Source organism: Rousettus aegyptiacus, unplaced genomic scaffold, assembly GCF_014176215.1.
Source record: "Rousettus aegyptiacus isolate mRouAeg1 unplaced genomic scaffold, mRouAeg1.p scaffold_m13_p_8, whole genome shotgun sequence".
In the NCBI taxonomy this organism is placed as follows: Eukaryota; Metazoa; Chordata; class Mammalia; order Chiroptera; family Pteropodidae; genus Rousettus; species Rousettus aegyptiacus.
Genome location: NW_023416311.1, coordinates 29,573,255 through 29,593,437, shown reverse-complemented (window position 1 = coordinate 29,593,437; position 20,183 = coordinate 29,573,255). Strand labels below are relative to the sequence as shown.

The 20,183-nt window shown below is 45.0% G+C and overlaps 1 protein-coding gene and 1 pseudogene across 2 annotated transcripts; both read right to left on the bottom strand.

The window, feature by feature from the left end:
- Positions 1 to 161: 161 nt before the first annotated feature.
- On the bottom strand, positions 162 to 16,005 carry LOC107500002 (paired immunoglobulin-like type 2 receptor alpha). Of its 2 annotated transcripts, XM_016124745.2 has the most exons (6): positions 15,838 to 16,005; positions 15,115 to 15,504; positions 4,746 to 4,943; positions 3,523 to 3,553; positions 2,333 to 2,379; positions 1,795 to 1,904 (listed from the first exon to the last, which is right to left on the bottom strand). In XM_016124745.2, the coding sequence occupies exons 1-6, from the start codon at positions 15,887 to 15,889 to the stop codon at positions 1,900 to 1,902; spliced, it is 723 nt and encodes a 240-aa protein (XP_015980231.2). In that variant the 5' UTR covers positions 15,890 to 16,005; the 3' UTR covers positions 1,795 to 1,899. The 2 variants fall into 2 exon arrangements, with proteins under 2 accessions (XP_036082144.1, XP_015980231.2); XM_036226251.1 differs by lacking the exon at positions 3,523 to 3,553 and having other exon boundaries at positions 162 to 1,904.
- On the bottom strand, positions 8,418 to 14,989 carry LOC107499997 (annotated as a pseudogene).
- Positions 16,006 to 20,183: the final 4,178 nt, after the last annotated feature.

Sequence of the window (20,183 nt, the reverse complement as noted above, 5' to 3'; positions counted from 1 at the left end):
AGCATTCTAGGCACAGGAACAGCAACATGAAGGCCCTGAGACAGGACAGCTTGGCCTGCTTGAGCAGCAAAGAGTCCATGGGGTTGGAAGAGTAGCAATAAATGAGGCTGCAGAGTTAGGCAGGACCATTATGCAAGACCTCAGACCATGGTAAGGGGCTTTGATTTTTACTTGAGAAGCCTTTGGCTGTTGAGCAAGCTAATGACCTGGTCTCATTTTTTATTTAAAGTAATCACACTTGTTCTGAGTGGAGAAGAGGTTGGAGTGGAGCAAGAATAGAATCAGCTGTAGTTAGGAAGCCATTGCAGTCTTCTAGGTGAGAAAAATTGATGGTACCTCCCCATATCTCAGAACTCCTATTATGACTATGATCCTCTTCACAACAGTCCTCAGGCCCTCTATCCACACAGCCTCAAGACTGGCAGAAGCGCTCGGATGGGGCAGATAAAGGAAAGGAGGAAATCTACCTTGTTTTGGATGATGAGCCTATCTAAGTGGACCAAGCTAGAGTCATTTCCCAGGAGTCCACAAAGGCCACAAAGGCCATGTGGAGATCAGCAAAGGCAGTTCCGAGGAGTGGGTTCACCTGGAGGGTGAACCAGTTGCTGCTATACACTGGATTTGTAGGTATACACGAGAGGGCAACCACAGCTGCCCTTTTCCCTACCAGTCATCAGATAATGATGGATGCAGGGAAAGTAGTAAAGTGGGTCCCAGCACCACCAGTGTGGCGGCTCCTAGTCAGCCCCCACCCTCTCCTTGGACTGTAGAATGCAGGGAAGCCACTGATATGCGAAGGGAGCTCAGGGCTCAGTTGTGGAGCCACAGCATAGAGATAACACAGGAGTTCACCTTCTTTGAAGAGAGTTCTGTGCCCTTGTGATCTCTCACTTGCCTTTACCGGGAGCAGGAGGGAGGGCTTCTCAGAGGTTCCTATAAAGCTGGTAAGTGTTCAGGTTGGTCACTGTCTACAAGTGAAATGGCTAAAGTTGGAGTTGTTCAGTTTATCTGTGTGTTAAACAGGTTACTGGATTTCTTGGTTTGATCATCTGTAATCATATGCTTTCTTTCGGCTTCTCACCTTCCCCCATATCACTGACATTACTGTCTTTAGTGAGAGGCCTACACAGTGTAGAAATCTGGAAAGGCAATGACACCTGAGTCCTGGGAAAAGGACATCGAGAAGAGCAGGTCTGGGTTCAAATACTGGCTCACCACTTACAAGCCGTGTGGCTTTGAGAAAACCACTGTAACCATTCTGGTTCTTCTTTTCATGCTTGAAATGAATACATCCAATACCATATTCAGGGTAGTTCATGATGTTTAAATGAGGTGATAGAGGTAAAGGCTTAACATGATCCTTGCTGTTATTATCATAAGGGAAATACAATGGTTGATTCGGAGGCAGACCTTGCGATCCAAGCTGCCTACCAGTGTGTTTGGGGACTTAGTGTTTCCAGGCCTGAGGCAGTCACTCAACAAAAGTACTAGAGGAAGAATCTTGGGTATGAGCTATCTATTACGGTTCATTTTTGGAAAGAAGGACAGAAGTTAAAAGCAACATCAGTTTTCTCCTTAGATGCATCAGATAATCCTTCGCGTACTTTTATTTTTGTGGGCAAGGACAGGAGGTTGAAGCAGATAACTCTTTCTCTCAGGTCCTTGATGGCTTTTACCCTCTACTGCCTTCTGAGTCATCTGTGTCTGGCTGGGGTTATTATGGGAAGTGGTGACCCTTCTGTGCAGCTTACTCTAAGGAGGTCATTATTCAGTCCCACTCCTTAAGCCTTTAGGATGGAATAAAGTGTCTCTTCCTGGGGGCTGTCATGGAAAGGGTACCAGGGAGGTGCTAACGGTGAGGTCGAGCTGGAGATGGCAGAAGAGGCAAAGAGGATGCCATCATCCTGGGTGAGAACAGAAAGAGAAGGTGGTTAGAGAGAGGAGGGGGAGCAGACCCATCTCAGAGCAGTTTTCCTACACCTGGGGGCCCCACTAATACCACAGTCCTTTAGTTCTACCCCACCTTCTCCAAACTTCCCTTTAATTCTTTCAGGCCCTAGTCTGAACTGCTTATTTTATGATCCAGCTTGGGGTCTCTATGTTGTCCTAGAAAAAAGTCAAGATATGCTGGCTCAGGTGGCATGGTAATCAAGGTAGAGAAATGGGCAGTGGGCTCAGTAGTGAGGTCATCTGCTGTATTGAGACTGGGGTCACATGGGAGGGATGGGTGAGGCCTGAGAAAGAGGAAAATGCTTAGAGGCACATGTGTGGGGAGGGAGTGTGTGGAGAAGGGTGGGCCAAGTAGACAGTAGGGAGTGATGATAGGACTGACCTTTATTCCCAGTGTTCTCACACTTCTCAGTGTTTTGGAAGGATCCCCTGCATGGGAACAAAAGGGTGGGAAACGCATTCGAGGCTGGGCAGAAAAGAGCTAAAACCTGCATCGGGCTGGTTCTCGTGTGGGGGTCTCTGCAAACTGCTTAGACATAGAAGATGTAGGCAATAGTTTGAGGGTCTCAGAAGGAGGCTGCCTTGGAGTGGAGTGAGAGGCAATTTGCGGTGTAGCCCAGGAGAGGGTCCCTAAGTGCCAACTGAAGGTGGCTTGTTCTAGAGAAGCAGCATTTGTTGGAAGAAGACACAGGGAGGAGACAGCAGAAGGGTGAGCTCCTGTCCTCTCTGCTGGCACTGACTTGGTTAAAACTGGAGAAGGAAAACCAGAGAAACTAATGTCACATCTTCTGGGGTGGGTGCTCAGGCCTTGGTCCCCAGGAGACACATCCTGGGAGGTGACCCGAGGAACGCAGCTGGCAAAAGTCAGGGAGTTAGGGAAATGAAGAAGGGGGGCTGTGGAAAGGGTAAGAGTGGAAACGGGAAGAAGGATGGAGAAAATGAAAGTTGTAGGAGGGTGAGGAGGCCCAGCGCTCAGGAAAGGAAGGGGAACCAGGGTGTGTGCAGAGGAGAGGAGGCCAGGCTGGGAGCTGAGGAGGGAAGGCGCTCTGAGGAAAGGCAGGTGGTAGAGGAGCTGAGGACAGAGGATTCTTCTGACCCCTTTCGGGTATGTTACCCGAAAAGGTAAAAAGGCAGTTTGGATGATGAACAAGAAAGAAGAAAATGTGGAAGAGGTAGATCTGTTTGGGAAGGCTGATGTTCAAGGGGGAGAGAAAACAGGATGAACAGAAGGAAACACTTAGCAATGGCGACAAAAAGAGGATAAAGGAAATACCAGAGAAAGACAAAGGCAGACATTCTGGGAAAGAACCAGAGAAAGTTCTGGAACCCTTAGGTCCACTCTTTTCATGATTTTGTTTGTTAGTTTGTTTTTAGGAGCCAGAGCCTCTGGAAATGAAGAGCCTGGCCTGTTAGGGACATATGAGGATGTGGATGGGAAAGTCAGGGATGAGAGCAGCTATGAAAAGCTCCCTAGTACAGTTCTCATAAGGACACTTTCCCCAAATAGCACCTCTTTCCCAAAATAGCACCCCCCCACACACAAATGTCCCCCCTTGGAGGACAGGCACTCACCTGGCTGGGGCTCTGGCTTTAGTCCGCAGACCTATAGAGGGACCAACGGCATTTCAGTGTGCCATCCACTGATGGCATCTCTCCTCCCTGCCTTCTCTGCTCATCCTACTCTGAGGCCACCTTTGGAGAAACCAGGGCAGCAAGGCAGCTCTGCTGAAACCCATCTGAGAAGGGCCTTGGACTCAGAGTCCGCACCTAGTGACACTCTGAGGACATCCACACCTGTCCTGCCATTGTCCTCAACACCAAGCCGGGGAACACCTCTTCTCTGTACCCTGTGCCCCTTCATTCTACCCTCTCTCCCCACCTTTCTTTCTGCATCCTTCCTTCCTTGAACACCCCATAATCTCCCAACCTGCTCCTTCTACTGCTGAGCCCTGGCCCACCAACCCTCTGCCTCCTGACTCTTGTCATAGGCACCACTGCTCCTTCCTTCTCTGACAATCCAGCTTCTTGTGCTTTCCTTTACATTGCCTCTGGGGTCTGAGGCTCCTGGGTGTGATTGACAAGGTTCTCTTCTCCCATCTCCTGCCTCTTCCATAGCAGTGAGCTGTTCATAGTTTCCAAAATGGGTTCTTCTGCTTGGAAGAACAGGGACCTCTGTACCACCCTCACCACTTCCCTGGCTAACTCTTTTTCATTCTTTGAGAATTTTTGCAAGTGACACTTCCTTCTGTAAATCCTCCCTGATTCCCCTTTCTCTCAACCTACCAGAGCTCTTTCCAAATGAGGCAGCTAGCCCTTGAGGCACCCCACCCACACACACACCCATACTGAGTTCCTTGAAAGCAGGCCCTGGCTTTATTTAGTTGTATTTCTAATCACAAGGCAGGTCCTGGAAAATGGGCACCCTTCCAATGCTGCTGAGTTGAGCCAAATTCCTGTCCCTTCTGCTCTCTCCTGACTTTTCTCAGGGCAGACCTGCTTCTCCCCATGAACCAAAAGGTGAGGACTGACGAGCATGATTAAGTTGAGAGAAAAGAACTAGAAAATGATCAGGTTTGTGGAGAGGAGTTGGTCTGGAGCAGTGGTTCTCAAACTTGATCACTCACAGACGCCACCTGAGGAGACTGTTAACGATTTAGATTCCCAAGTCTAGACCCTACCCCAACAGAAGTCTACGTTTTTAACAGGCACCAGTGGTCATTCTGATGCAGGTGGTTCTGAGAAACACCCTGCTGGGGAGCTTGGGGAGAGCATGGGGTCCTAGACCACTTACTTACCTTTGCTTTTCTTCCACCTGAGGTAGACTATCCATCCCAAAATTGAGATTTTGAGCACAGTGATGGTCAGTGCCATGCTGACCACAGCTTCTGTACACTGGGGCCAAGACCCTGGGCTCCTTTTGCCCCTTGAACCACTGAGACCATCTGTGGTGCTGGCGGCAGTGCTGGTGGGAACCTGGGTGGTTTTCTCGGTGGCTGAGAAGACATGAGAAATAAGCAAATTCTCCCCTGGAGGACTGGAGGTATCTGGGTGAAACTGTCACACTCTATGCCCTAGTTTGGGAAACACTGGAGGTGGGGAGCAACCCTCTGAAGCTCTCGCAGAGAGGGGAGTAACAAGGTGAAATGCTGAGAACTGAGAATCCACATCACTCAGTTTAAATCCTGACTCTACTGCTGATCAGTGGTGTGACTTCAGAACCTCATTTCAAAAATAAAACATTTTTATTGTGGCAGGACACGTAACGTGAAATTTACTGTTTTAACCATGTTTAAATAAATAGTTCAGTGGCATTAAGTACATTTCCATGGTATGCAACTCTCACCACTATCCATCTCCAGAACTCTCATCTTTCCAAACTGAAATTGTGTTTCCATTGAACAAGGCCGCATTCCCCTGACTCCAGTCCCAGGCACCCACCATTCTACTTCCATCTCTATGAATTTGACTACTCTAGATACCTCATATTAGTGGAAGCAAACAATATTTGTCCTTTTACGGGATTGTTTTAATAAGTGAGAAATCATCTGTAAAGAACCTAGATTATGTTGGAAATATGTTTTTAAGTTTAAATTAATATATATATATTGAACTTTAGTCCCTACAAACAGATTGTACCTTTGTAGATGTTTAATGCACCACTGAAAAACTGATGTAATATTAAGCCACAGGAAAACATTTAATTCCAATAAAATCTTCAGGTTGGTGTGGACCAAGTTCTCTGTCCACTCTTGTTAGAAATTAATAATAAAACTGTAAGTAGTACCTCTCCATTGAGATAAATAATTTAAAATTCTTAGTCAAAGAAATACATTTATGCATATATATATATATACATATATAAACATGCTATTTAGAGCAATGCATATTTAAAAAACCTGGAACATGACTAAAGCTGTACTCTAAATTCATATTATTCAATGCTTTTATTATTTAAAATGGTAAGAAATTTGTGAAATGAATAAAATAGTCAATTTGCAAAGAAAAAATAGCCCAAAACAAACAGAGGCCAGCCTGAAGGAAACTCATAGATTGAAAGTAGTGAAATCCTACATAGGAATAAATTTATGAGGAAATAATATCAGAAGGAATAATAAATAGAGGAAGTAGTTATTTAAGGAAAAGCAACAACAAGAAAACAGACAAGACTTTGCAAACCTAACTATAAAAGTGCCCATTAAATCATGAGAAAGTGTATGCTTAATCGTAGTTTGACAAATTTTAAAAACTGTGAAATGGATGATATTCTGAAACAAACAATTTTCAAAATGATTTAATAAAGCGTAAAATTTAACCGCTGGGTAGACAGAAGTGAGGACACTATTAGGAAGCAATTTTTCACAAAGATTCTAAGCTCAGGTGATTTTACGGGTAAACTCATAAAAATTTAAGACATAAATACTTCTTAGACAGAAGTTTCCAGAATCTTGAGAAATATGGAAAACTATGTAGTTATAATTCATTACATGAAACAATAACGCCAATGCTAATATTCATTCATAATTTTAAAAAAATGAAGACTAAAACAAAAGGCCTGTTTTTTAACTGATCTGAGTGGGGGAAAATACGCGGTATTGGCACAATGGGAATATAAATTAGCATAACCTTTGGGAATACTTTTGGGAATATCTATCAAAGTGTAAAATACCCATGCATACCCTTTGACTCAGTGATTGCTAGAAATTTGTCCTATGGAAATGCTGGTGCAAGTATCGAAAGGCCTGTGTTGAGGGGTGTTCTTTGCAGCATTGTTGTGATGTGGCAACAACCTAAATGTCTCTAAATAGAGACTGAATAAATTATGATACATTGCTATGATGGGATACCACACAGCTCTTTAAAACAATAGGCATTGATGTATATGTACTGAAATGCAAAGGTACTTGAGGTGCAAAAATAGCAAGTTGTAGAGCAGAATAGTATGCAATTTGATTCTATATGTATATCTATATTTTGTATCTCTGTGTATCTATATCTGTATCTGTAAGAGACAACACTTCTGCAGAGAGAGGTAGTGGATGGGAAGATAAAGTGGAGAGGAAGGAAGGTATTTGTCATTTGACTCCTTTCTGTGTTGTTTGACTATTTTTTATTATGTGTAAGTATTAATAATACCTTTCTTATTTTTAAAACTTAACATTTATTTTTATCAAAGCTGTATAGGCACATAAAGAGTACATAACTTCTATAGAGCTTATAAAATGGCAAGTCTCTGTATAAGCCTCCTCACTCCCTTCCCACTCCCCAGAGGCAACTATTTTCAGCACCTTTAGCTATTTCATTTGGCATTCACCTCATATCTCTCAGTCACATGTGTTTACTGCTGTTTCTTGAGTTTGTTGTGTTAGGTAGTGTCTATTCACTTCCTATTCTTGAAATTGAGGAATTAGATCTCTTAAAACCACATTCTCTCCATTTCACTCAACTTCTTAGCATTTTATCTTCTCCCTTTCATGAACAGGGTTCTTCACTTGGCTTCTGGGACACAATTCTCATTTGGTTCTTCTGCCTTCCTAGCAGCTCCTTCTCAGTCTTTTTTATTGATCCCTCCTTGTCTTTTCAACCTGTAACACTCACAGTTCAGTCCTAGCACTTCCTCTCTATCTACACTCACTTCTCAGATAATCTTACCCAGTCCCATAGCATTAACTACCTGCGAAATGCTGATTACTCCCAAACATACATACCCAGCCAACGCTCCCCTGTACTCCAGACTCATCTGTCTTACTGTGTATCGCACCTCCATTTGTTTGTCTGGTAAGATCTCAAATTTAAGATGTGCAAAACAGAGTCTTGATTTCCTCCCAAACCTGTTCCTCCCCTATTCCCTTTCTCAGGAATGACAACTCTGTCTTTTTATTCCCCCACTAAAAAGAGGCCTTTATTGCCTTTGTTTCACAGCCGGTATTTCACATTATCTCTCGGTTCCAGTGCTCCTGGGTAGGGCTGGTCCCCAGGAGGGCCTCTAGATGGGGGTCCCTGTGCAGTACTTGGTGAGTGAGAGGGAACAAGTATGGAAAGGCGGAGGGTCTGGCTTTGCCTTAATCACTCAGAACTCTGTTGTCTTTTCTGGGCCTCGTTTTCCCCACTAGGCCCCTGAGAGGTCCTGGGGAAATCCAGTTTCTCACAATAGCTAAAATATCTCAGGACTATTGCCTGGCCATCTCTCAAGGGACCTACTTCCTTCCCAGAACCCCTGCTGCACCATCTCCACCACATTGCCCTGAAAAAAATTTTTTGTTTCGTTAAAACTGCCTAAAACTGAGTACAGAAATAACAAACTGATAGGTGGAAAATAGGGAAGAGGGGCAGAAGCAATTGGAAGTCATTTGGGGCTAGTCCCCCCCTGCCCAAGTGTCTTTTCCACCCCTCACACTCACCTGTCCGGCTCCTACCCGCCCCCGCCGCCCAGCTCAGCCCAAAGCCTGCTGGGAAATTTGCTGCCTGGACTAGTCCTTCCAAGGCTCCTCATCCCACATACATCTGGATCTGGTATTCACCTGTTTCCTACAGACCCTCAGCTGGAAACACCTGGACACATAGAAAAACAAGAGGAAAACACAGAAACCCCAAAAACCCATATGGGGTGAAGACATGGGGAAAGACCCAATACGGGAGCCATAGTAGCTAGCCTCCTCTTGGTAGTAAGAGGGTTATTTTGGGCTGCTCCTGGGCTTGGGCAGTCACTGGCAGCCCCCGGAGCCCCATTTGTTGCTGGGCCTTGTGGGTAGTACTTGGGGTCATATATCTGCCAAAGACCTGGCTGCTCTGTTTGGCACCCTGCATGTATCCCATCTGCAGAGACATGGAGGCGTTGTCACACTTGTCAGTCCTCAGCTTGGTTTCATAGATGTTCTGCTGGGTCCTGGGAGGTGTCATGCTCACCTGGCTGGCACACTTGTTGGTGCCCATTTGCAGGCTGATGGCCGAGTGGTCTATGGGTGGTGGGATATGGTTCTTGGGGTCATACAGATGCCAACTCTTGCCATGTGCCACCATACCAGACTGGCTGGCACACTTATGGGTGCCCATCTGGAGCCCGATGACATACTGGCCCGCCTTCACTGTGGCATCATCGAAGTTCCACTCTCGCCTCTCTGAGTACTTAACACCAATGTCCGTGCCACTCTACAGCCCCTTTGTCTTGGCCTTCAAGACACCTGCATCTGTGTCATGTTCCCACTCTCAAACAGGTCGTTGACCTCAAACAGGTCTGTGGGGTTCATGTCATAGCTGACCATGGCCTTGATGAAGTTGGAGAGGTTTTCTAGCTGGTGCCAGCTCTGCATGGAGTAGTTTATCTTGGGAACTGAGCCCGGCTACAACTTATTCATGAGTGTGCACAGATTTATCCCTCCTTCTGGAATTTGGGGCTGATAGACAGGACTGTGAATCCCTCTATTCACCTGCGGAGTTATATCTCCTTCTGAGGGTCATAGTTGGACAGGAGCCGGTTCATGACCTCAGCCGAAAGCCCCTACAAGGGCCCCTTATTGAACTGTGTGGAGTTCATGCCAGTGGCAGGATGGATGGGGCAGGTGCTCTCGTGACAACTCCATCTTTCAACAGGCTCAGTTCAAAGGCCTTAGAATTATTTTTGGTTCTCCTCACTTTCTCACTCCAACATCTATTCATCTGCCAACCATGTATGCTCTGTCTTCAGACTATAACCAACCTCTCACCACTTCTCATCTGCCTTTGTTGACACCATAATCAAGCCACATCACCTCTCACTGGTGTCCCTGTTTTTCATCTTGCTTATCTGTATAGTCTTATGCAACATCCAACAGCCAGGAGGACACTTTTACCACGTAAATCATGTCACTGCACTCCTCTGCAGGAAACCCTCACTGGCTGCCATCGCACTGACCTGCCTCACTGCTTGTTCTGATCTCATCTCCCGCTCTCAACTTCATCTGCTTCAGTTACCCTTGACTCACCTCATGGCTTTGCCCTCGCTGTTTCCTCTTGACCGGACATTTTTCTCTAGATCTGTCCTTCACTTCCTGTGCCTAGGCTGGATTTTTCTGCTGGATTCTCCACCAGCTTTGTGCCTTTGGAAGCTGGTCTTGGTGGACTCCATGCACAGATTCTCTAGTCCCCTAGCTGCCATTCAGTGGCCAATGTGGGTCACCAGCAGGAAACGGCGGGAGAGAGGTCAGGGCATAGCCCTTTACTCTCTCCCTGATGGGTATTTTTCAAGTCAGGTTCTCCAAAGAAACAGAACCAGTAGGATATATAGAGAAATAAAGAAAGAGCTTTATTATGAGGGATTGGCCCATGTGATTCTGGAGACTAAGAAGTCCCACAATCCTCCTCTGTAGGGTTATCCCCTGTACAACGGGTCCTTCACTGTAGTCACTGGCCGGTCCTCACACCAATCAGCCTGAGGGTCAGTCTCTCCCACTGATGTGCAAACAGCAACCAAGGCTCAACTATAGCAGGAGAGCACACATAACTCACATAAGGGACACAGTTTATGAAAAGTAAGGACCTATATCCAAGGACCTATTCTACCCAGCAAAGCTGTCATTTAGAATTGAAGGAGAGATAAAGAGCTTCCTAGACAAGAAAAAGCTAAAGGAATCCATCACCACCAAACTAGCATTACAAGAAATGCTAAAGAGACTTCTTTAAGAAGAAAAAGAATAAAATATATGAATAATAAAATGGCAATAACTGTATGTTTAACAACTACTTTAAATGTAAATAGATTAAATGCTCCAATCAAAAGACATAAGGTGGCTAAATGGATAAGAAAACAAACCCTTACATATGCTGCCTACAAGGGACTCAGATTGAAAGACACACAGACTGAAAGTAAAGGAATGGAAAAAGATATTTTGTGAAAATGAAAAAAAAAAAAAGCTGGGTTAGCAATACTTATATCAGACAAAATAGACTTTGAAACAAAGGCTATAACAAGAGACCAAAAAGGACCCAGTAATCCTACTTCTGGGTATTTACACAAAGCAATCCAAAACACTACTTCAAAAGAATATATACATCCATATATTTGTTGCAGCATTATTTACAATTGCCAAGATATGGAGGCAGCCTTGGTGTTTATCAGTGGATAAATGAATAAAGAAGTGGTACATATATACAATGGAACATTACTCAGCCATAATAAAGAATGAAATTTTGCTATTCGTAACAACATGGATGGATCTAGAGAGTATTATGTTGAGCGGAGTAAGTCAGACAGAGAAAAACTTGTGTATTGAATCTAGAGAACAGGATAAACAAAACAGGAAGAAGCTCATAGGTACAGAGAGAATTTTGATGGTTGCTGGATTGGGGTGTGTGTGAGAGAATGGATGAAGAGGAGAGGGCATTAAATCGGTAGCTACAAAATAGTCATGGGGATATAGAGTATATAGTACAGGGAATATAATCAGTAGTATTGTAATAACTATGTATGGTGTCAGATGGTACTAGATTTATCAAAGTGATCACTTCATAAGTTATGTAAGTGTCTAATCATTGTGTTGCACACCTGAAAGTAAGATAATTTTGTATCTTGATTGTACTTGGAAAAATAAAAATATGAAATTTTTTTTAAATGTTAGCTAACTTACGCTAACATTTATGTGAAAAAATAGGCAGGCAATGATAATAAACTTATTAAGAAGAAATAACGTGATTGAGATGGAAATATCTTTATCAGCCACTGAAATATGATGTTTACAATAAATAAAAAATGTGGTATTGATATAAGAAAAGACAAGAGATATATATCTGATAAGGGGTTAATATCCAAAATATGCAAAGAACTCACACAACTCAATATCAAAAAAAAAAAAAAAAAAGCAATTCAAAACCAGGCCAAGGACATGAACATACATTTCTCCAAAGGAGATATAAAAAAGGACGATAGATACTAAAAAGATGCTCAATATCATTAGTCATTACGGAAATGCAAATTAAAACCACAATGAGATGTTTTGTTAATCATGATGGCATCTTCTCTCAATAAACACAAAATGCTATTTTATGAGCTGAATGATAATAGTAACTATCACTTGAGTAAATGTTTGTGTGTGTGTGTATAAACGCGCGCACACACACACACACACACACACACATATAAAATCTCCTTACACCTGAATTGAAAATTAAAGACTTATTTAAAAGTAAAAAAACCCAAAAAACAAAAAAATACCGCAGTGAGCTATCACCCTACATTGTTTGAATGTCTATCAACAAAAGGACAAGAAATAACTAAGCTGGAGTGGACGTGGAGAAAAGGGAATCCTTGTGTACTGTTAGTGGGAGTGGAAACTGGTGTAGCCACTGTGGAAACCAGTATGGAAGATGCTCAAAAAGTTAAAAATAGAACTCCCATATGATCCAGCAATTCCACTTATGGGAATATATCCAATGGAAATGAAAACACTAACTCGAAAAGGTAACTGCACCCCTATGTTCATAGCAGCATTATTTACAAGAGCCAAGACATGGAAACGACCTAAGTGTCCACCGATGGATGAATGGATAAAAAAGTTGTGATTGATTTTATATATATATAATGGAGAAATCCTACTATTTGCAGCAACATAGATAGAACTCGAAGGCATTATGCCAAATGAAATAAGTCAGACAGAGAAAGACAAATACTGTATGATTTCACTTTTATATGACATCTAAAAAAATAACCCTCAAAAGCAAACTCATCGAAAATGAGAGATCAGACTATTGGTTTTCAAAGATGGAAGGCCGGGGGACGGAAAATTGGAGGAAGATGGTCAAAAGGTACAAACTTCCAGTTATAAGAGAAATACTAGGGATGTAATGTACACATGATGACTATAGCTAACACTGATGTGTGGTACATAGGAAAGTTGTTAAGAGAGTAGATCCTAAGAGTTCTCCTCATAAGGAGAAATTTTTTACCTTTTTTCGTTTTTTAAAAAATTATATTTATATGAGGAGATGTATATTAGCAGAACCTATCGTGGTCATCATTTCATAATATATGTAAATCAAATCATCATGCTATATGCCTTAAACTCGTACGATGATGTATGCCAATTATTTCTCAATAAAACTTGAAAAAAAAGTGGATTAACATTCTAAGAAGGACTATGTAAAGAACATTAAAAATATTTAATCCTGTCAAAAATAAACAAACAAAACACTGGTGAAACAAAGAGACAAGAAATGAATACTATTCTACAAAATAACTTAAAAGACAGGCATATAAATCAATGGAGAAGAGAAAAAATATTCGATGAGTCAATAAATGGGATTGGGGCAATTGATTAGTTTTTTGGTACAAAGATCAATTTAGTTCTTTACCTCATACCATATGTCAAAGTAAATTCTCACTGCATTCAAGAGTTTTATTGTGAAAAGAAATTATACAAAAATTAGAAGGAATTAAAATATTTTCAACCCCAGTGGCATAGGGTATTTTGAGCTTAGTGATGAAAGAGAAAAATTATAAGGATAATACTCTTAAAAGATGTATTTTACATACATCTGTATTAAAAGTGGTGGTACTTGCATGAAAAACATTTATTATTACTTTCCTGTATTATTGTGATTTTTTAAAATCATGAGCATGAATATTCTATTAATTCTATTCATTGAAAAAGTTAATTTATTGATGAAAATATACTAAATGTGACAGAAATGAAAAAAGGAAGAATTAGGAAGAGGAAGAGGGTTCTAAATAAAACAAAATCTCTCAAAAGTGGCCATTTAAGGAGATATGGAGGAGGTGCAGGAAATATATAAATCCAAGGCTGTTTTGCCTAATTCAGGTTGTGAGGCATTTTTTGATTGCTCTAAAATCAGCTCAGTGGTCAAGATGGAACATGGAGAGTGTCGTCCCCAGCTGGGAGCAGTAATTTGTCATTGACATAGTGTAGACTTGCCAGTGCGAGTCATTATGAGAAGCAAACCAACTTATTTAATTGTTAGTTTTCTGAAAAATTTTAACGGACAATGCACCCCGTTGTTGCCTGTGTCTGGGAGAGAGCCCTTGCCCCATTCTTTTGGAGACAGAGGAACCCAGAGTCAAGTTCCCGTGCACACTGAGTAGTATAGGAAGATCTATTAATCAACACATTCTATTATTAGGGTAAAAATAGGTCAAGACAACAAGAAGATCAAGTCAGGAGGTGAGGTTGATTGGCTCATGGTTAAGAGAGGAAGCTCTGGGGTCCAAAACTGGGTTCATATTCTGCCTGCAGTGTGAGTGATGACTTTGGGCAGGCACTTAGGTTCTGTGAGCCTCCATTTTCCCATCTGTATCAGGGAGATGATAGCAGTGCCTGCCGTTATTGCGGGTCATGGTGCAAGTTAACCAGGGTGAGGTATACCAAGGTTTCAGCCAGGAGAAAGTGCACTGTGAGTGGGAGCTGCTGTATTGCTGCTGCAGAGGGGCCTCCAATGACCAGGACAAGGGAGCAAGATCAAAGTGGAGGAGGAGGACACCATGGGGGCTCTGTGGGAGAGGTGGGGACTGGGTGGTCAGCGAGAGGCTAGGAGGTTAAAGATGATGGAGACACAGGAAGAGGGAGATAGGAAAAGAGAGGGAAAGGATGGGATGAGGGCAGGGAGCGTTGAGGGCTATGCTCTGCGGTGCAGAGTGGGAAAAGGAAATGGGAAGATTGGGACGACAGGTGATGGGATGTTACCCAGGGACTGGAGGCTCCTCAGGCTGTTGTTGGGCACCTACCGTGTGTGCTAGGTTCTGCTCAGGGCTGCGGAGATGCACAAATACGGGAGTAGCTGGGGCTCCACGCATGAACACACGATAAAAGGAAGGCAAGCTACATTCCAAAAAAGTCAAGTCCACTTTGAGGATATGGAGCAAGGGCAGAGGGCAGGGCTGGAGCCTCAGCCTGGAGCAAGAATGCAGAGTAATTGGGGTGCTCAGGAGGTGCTGAGGCCTGGAGATGGGGATGGAGGCTGGGTCTGGATGGGACAGTGATGGGGATGGGCAAGGAAAGCAGCCCAGGTTTGGGGAAGATTAAGGCGAAAAGGGTAAAGCTAGCAGAGGCCTGGGGAAGAGTTGGGGGGTGAGCAGGGAGAAGAGTTTGAGAGAAGGGTCAGGAAGAGGGGGCCCTGGGCCAGGCCCAGAGGACGAGGGTACCAGTGGTCTTCAAAAGCCACACACATTGCAACTGGACTCACCACGAGTGATGGCGAGTTTGGTTCCACTGATGGACTGACTCGCCTTCCTTCCATGTCTCTGTGTGGTCAGCTGGACTCGGCAGAAGTACCAACACTCGTCCTCCCTCCGCAGTTTAGAGATCTGGAGGGAGCCATTCCTCGAGCTCCTTGTCCAGCTCAGGGAGAGCCGGTTCTCAAAATCCTTGTGGATGAAATGCGTGTTCATGTTGTAGATGAACTCCCCATGAAAATGTTTCCATCTCCAAATTATGTTCACGTTGGGATTCTCGTCTAACTCCCAGGGATAACAGAAGGAGAAGGGGATGTGGATGGAGTCACCCTCAGAGGCCGAGAGGTACTCTGGTTGGTTGACCTCATGCCAATGCTTTGAATTGCATTTTGCCGAGCTATCTGGAGAGAAAGAAAAGAGAAGGAGAGACTTTGAAGCCACCTAGAGAGGCAAAGAAAATAACCCTAGACCAGCTGGCACCCTCACCCATTGGTAAAAGTGTGACAGATGGTAGAACTGGCCCTTTAGCTGGGTGTCCTCCTTGCCAGGCTTTGGGTAAGAGGAGTGTGAGGGGTAGGATGACCCAGCACTGTGGGACCAGCCTTTTGTTTATTGGGGGTGGGAGGCCTGGCCGGCTACCTCTGCAGACCCCCTTCTCCAGACATCTGTCCACAGCCCCTCCAGGGGGCTTCCTCATGGCCCTGGACAGAGCCAGGACAGTCCCAGCCACTCACCAGCTTGCAGAGCTGCCGGCAGCAGCAGGGGCAGCAGTAGGAGTAAACCCATCGCCTTGCTCTCTCAGGGATGAGAAGACAAGCAGAGCTCTCAAGGCCAGTGGGGAGGCTCTGTGGAGATGTCGCCTCAGGCAAGTCTAGGCACAGTAGAGGGAGGGTCAGGCTCCCTCAGAGGACAGAGGGAGAATGGTAGCCTTCCCCAAACCTACCCATCCCAGAGTCACCAGCACTTCCTTTATTGGTCTGGCTTCTTTTTTTCTGTATTGCAAAATGGCCTCCCTTGTGGTCAATGAGGTCACCGGCCTCCATCCTCACACCGAAGGGCATGGTCCTGACCTTGGCTGGCTGGGGCCTCTCCTCTCCCACCTCAGCTCCCTGCCTCTGCCAATGCCCTCCTCATCTCCTTAGGAGGCAGTCTCCATTTTACTCTGTTTCTCCTCTTCTCTGCTTCTCTGAGTGTCTCCCAGCCTCTGTTTCTTTTCTTTTCGCAGGGAAAGGGGCGGTAGCAGGACCAGCTCAGGCTCTTTCGGGAGAAGAAAGGCAGCCATGAGTCTCTGCCCAGCTACAGCCCCTTAGAAAGAAGGAAGAGGGAGCCACTGTGGTCAATGCCCTCAGCCCTCAGCCCTAGCTCCAGGGGCATCCAGTTTGCTCCCTCCCCAGCAGTCCCCAGGCAGAACCAAGGCCCACCAGGTCTGTTCTGTTCCCTCGTGCTGTCTAATTCCCTCCCCTCCCTGAGGTTCAGAGGTGGGGGTGGGCTCACACTCCCACCTCCCCGGGGAATGGGCCTTCTGGAGGCCACGCCTCAACCCACAGGATGCAAGACTGGACCCACAGGGCCTTCTGTCCTCTCCACTCTACACGCGAGGAGACCAAGGCTCCGAAAGGCCATGCCCCAAGTCCATGACTCTCAAGTGGCAAGTTTAGGACACGAACTCTAGTCTTGTTGAGTCCACAGAGCCTTCTGCTGCTTCTGGATGCTTCTGCCTGTTTGCACCACGGAATCTGTGGCCCTCAGCTTCCACGTGCAGAGCTCTAGGGGTGAGGCCCCGAAGGAGTATTTCTATAATGCTCCTTAGGTGATTCTATCCACAGCTGTGAGATTTCTGGCTAATCCAGAGCCTTCCGGGGACAAAGCAGGTGACAGAGCAGGAAGGAGTCACCCCACTGACAGTCCCTGGGACTGGCTAAAATGGAGGGCACTGCCAGCCTGTGACTGGTGGTGAATGGGGCTGAGAGATCGGTGGCTGGGACCTTTGGTGACTCACAGGCTTGACTCCATAGGAGGCTTTGCCCATCCCGTTCCCAGGATGAGGTTGGCATCAGCTTACTTAGTGGGGTGGGGAGGACATGATTTTATCAGAGGAAGTGGCCTAGGTCTTCTGGAGGTGGAAGTAAGCTGACTGACTTCCTTTTTCTTTTTCCTTGGTTCCTTCCCCAATCTTAATAGTTTTCTCCCACACTTTTCCTGCGGCCAGTCAGGAGGCCCCCACCCTTTTTCTATGTCTGCTTTTCTTACCCTTTCTTCTAGGTCCTAGAAGAGAGGTTCCAAATTTTCACAGAGCCCTCTTCTCTGAGTCAGGCCCTAAACATCCATTGGCTCATTTTCAGCTTTACAACATTCTGTGGTGAGCGTATTGTTATCTCCATTTTACCCATGGGGAAACTGAGGCACAGAGACTTGATGTAATGGAGTCCTCTGGGCTGTGAAAGATTCTTGGGAGAATTGGTGACAGGTGGGCAGGTGGGCAGAAGAGAGGACAAGGGACCGACCCACTTGGCTTTTCAGTAGGACCTCCAGAAGGTGGTCTAACTTGTCTGCAGGGTGACACCTGGATTTCTTTCCTGCCTTGCCCAGTAACTATGGGACCTGGCTGGACAGTCTCCTCTTTGCCAGGCTTCCTGAGGAGGGAGTGGACCCCACCAGGGGGCACCTCTGCTCATTCCATTGGGAAGCAAAGACTGTTTACAAAACAGCCTCTGGGTAACATTCACAGAGTACCTACTGCCTCAGGCCCTGAGGCTCCCATGTACTATCTTCCTAGATGCAATGCTGGCTGTTTTGTGGCAAATTTTGTGGTATGCATGTAATAATGTGGACTTTAAGCATGTGAAAGAAAAATGGTCTAAATTACAAGAAGTGAAAAATCCACCATTGCGTTAGTTGTCACCTGGGTTCAGCTGTGAATTACAGAATAATAACAATTTTTAAAAAATACCAAGAAACTTAAACAAATTAGAGAAAAATTATTTTTCTCACATAAAGAAAAGTCTTGAAGTAGGCAGCCCAGGGCTGGCACAGCAGAACTGTGACACCAGTAGAGACCATGACTTTCTGTATCTTTCCTTTCAACCAACCGTAGCTTGTGTTTTATTTCCTGTGGTCACAAGATACCTGCCCCCTCCCAGTGCTGCATCTGCCTCTCAGGAGGTAAAAAAGAGAAAGAGAAGAACAAAAGACTTTCACTAGCTAAGTCTCTCTACTTGTTAAAGAACTTTCCTAAAGCCCAACTCAAAATTGCAGCTTATGCATGTCATTGGCTAGCTCTGTGTCACATAGCAATCCCTAGTTGTGAGAAAGTCTGGGAAATGTGGCTTTTTCACCAAATGATTAGCTACCTTGGGGGAGAGAAATCAAGATTTTGTTATTAAGGAAGAAAGGAAGAATGGACTTGGGTGGGAAACTTAGTGTCCGCCCTGTCACCCCTGCCATTAAAATTTTATTTAAAAGTTCATTTGGAAAAACTTGGTATTACTTTGCATTTCTTTTTTAAATCAAGAAATATAATTCAGCCACATGGGAACTATGGCAGCCATGAGAAAGTGGCTCACAGACCTCCAACTACAGGGAGCATAATTGACTAAGAGTTCACTGCTATGCTCTGAAAGGGCCAGTGGTTCATCCTCACAGATTGGGATATCTAGTCCAGGTATGAGTTTCCTGCCTACAGAGCCTGAGCCAGGACTACTGTCCTTGAGTTTGTTAATTATAGTCCATTTTGGGATCCATGGAATCCCACACAAGTTAGCCTCCAACTAGGGGACCCACTTCACAGAGAAGGAGGAGAGGGATGAGACCCTGACCTTGGAATCCACAGTTCCTACCACATACTACATCACTCAGAGGCAGCCAGCCTCACAGAACCCTGGAATGGCCTTCTGAAAGTGCAGCAAAAGCCCCGACCTGGAAGAAACGCTCTAATAAGATGGCCTTCAGTGTTAGATCAGAGACCCTATATGGGGCTGTCTCTGATAGGAATCAAGGGGTGGAAGCATCGTACCCAGTGACTCAATGGGGATTCTGTGCTTCCTATCCCTGCAACTCTGAGCTTTGCAGGATTAGAGGTCTCGACCCCCAAAGGGGGCATACTCTTGCTCAGGGATACAGCAAGGATGCCATTAAACTGAAGTTACTGCCACCAACAGGGCACTTTGGACTCCTGTGTAAGACAAGTCACCAATTTGGCAGGGTAAGTGATTCTGATCAGCAGAAGGAGAGAGCAGTAAGGAACCTGTGTGGAATGCAGATGGCCCCGTTGGCCACCTCCGGTACTCTCCACACCATTGTAACTGTACACAGACACGTGAAGCAAATCCAGACTGAGAAGGGCATGATTGTTAATGATAAATGTCCCTGAAGAACAAAGCTTTGGCCAACCACCAGGCAAGCCACCAAGATGTGCCAAAGGGAGAGCTCAGGATGAGGCAATGTCGACTAAAGAGTGGAGGAAGGAGAGGATGAGCACCAGTTGCAGCCCTGAGACCCGCTGCAGCAACAGGGGATGTAGGTCATATGTACCTTGACAGTGGTTATCTCCTAGTCGCGGAATTCTAGGTGATTTTTATTTTGTTTGCTAATTGTTTGATACTGTTTCAAACTTTCTACTAAAGCATGTATTACTTTTTACGACTAGGAGAAATATTTTACCAGTCCATTTGTCTTTATGTATACATTATCAGGCTTTCCATCAGGGGACTCTGGTAAAGTGAAATGGAATCCATCTCTTGGCTTTTGAAAGGCTCAGTCAAATTCTACACAGAGAATCTAACACATAAAATGACAATCCTCATATAATCCTGATGTAATAGATGGAGCCAGCTTTGTCTCCACCCTCATCCACTCAGCTCTGCTTTTCCATGTGGGAACTAAACCTCTCAGGATGTACTGGACCACGGCCAGGGTGTCCTCCTCTGTCACCATCCACATCCCAATTCTTGCTGGCTGTTTTTATGGCCTGTGCATTAGAAGAAGTCAGAGAAGAGGAAGAGTCAGGTGAGGGGGAGGGCTTGCAGGCTTGATCATCGCATCAGCTTCTCCATCCACACAGCACCAGAACTCACAGAAGCAC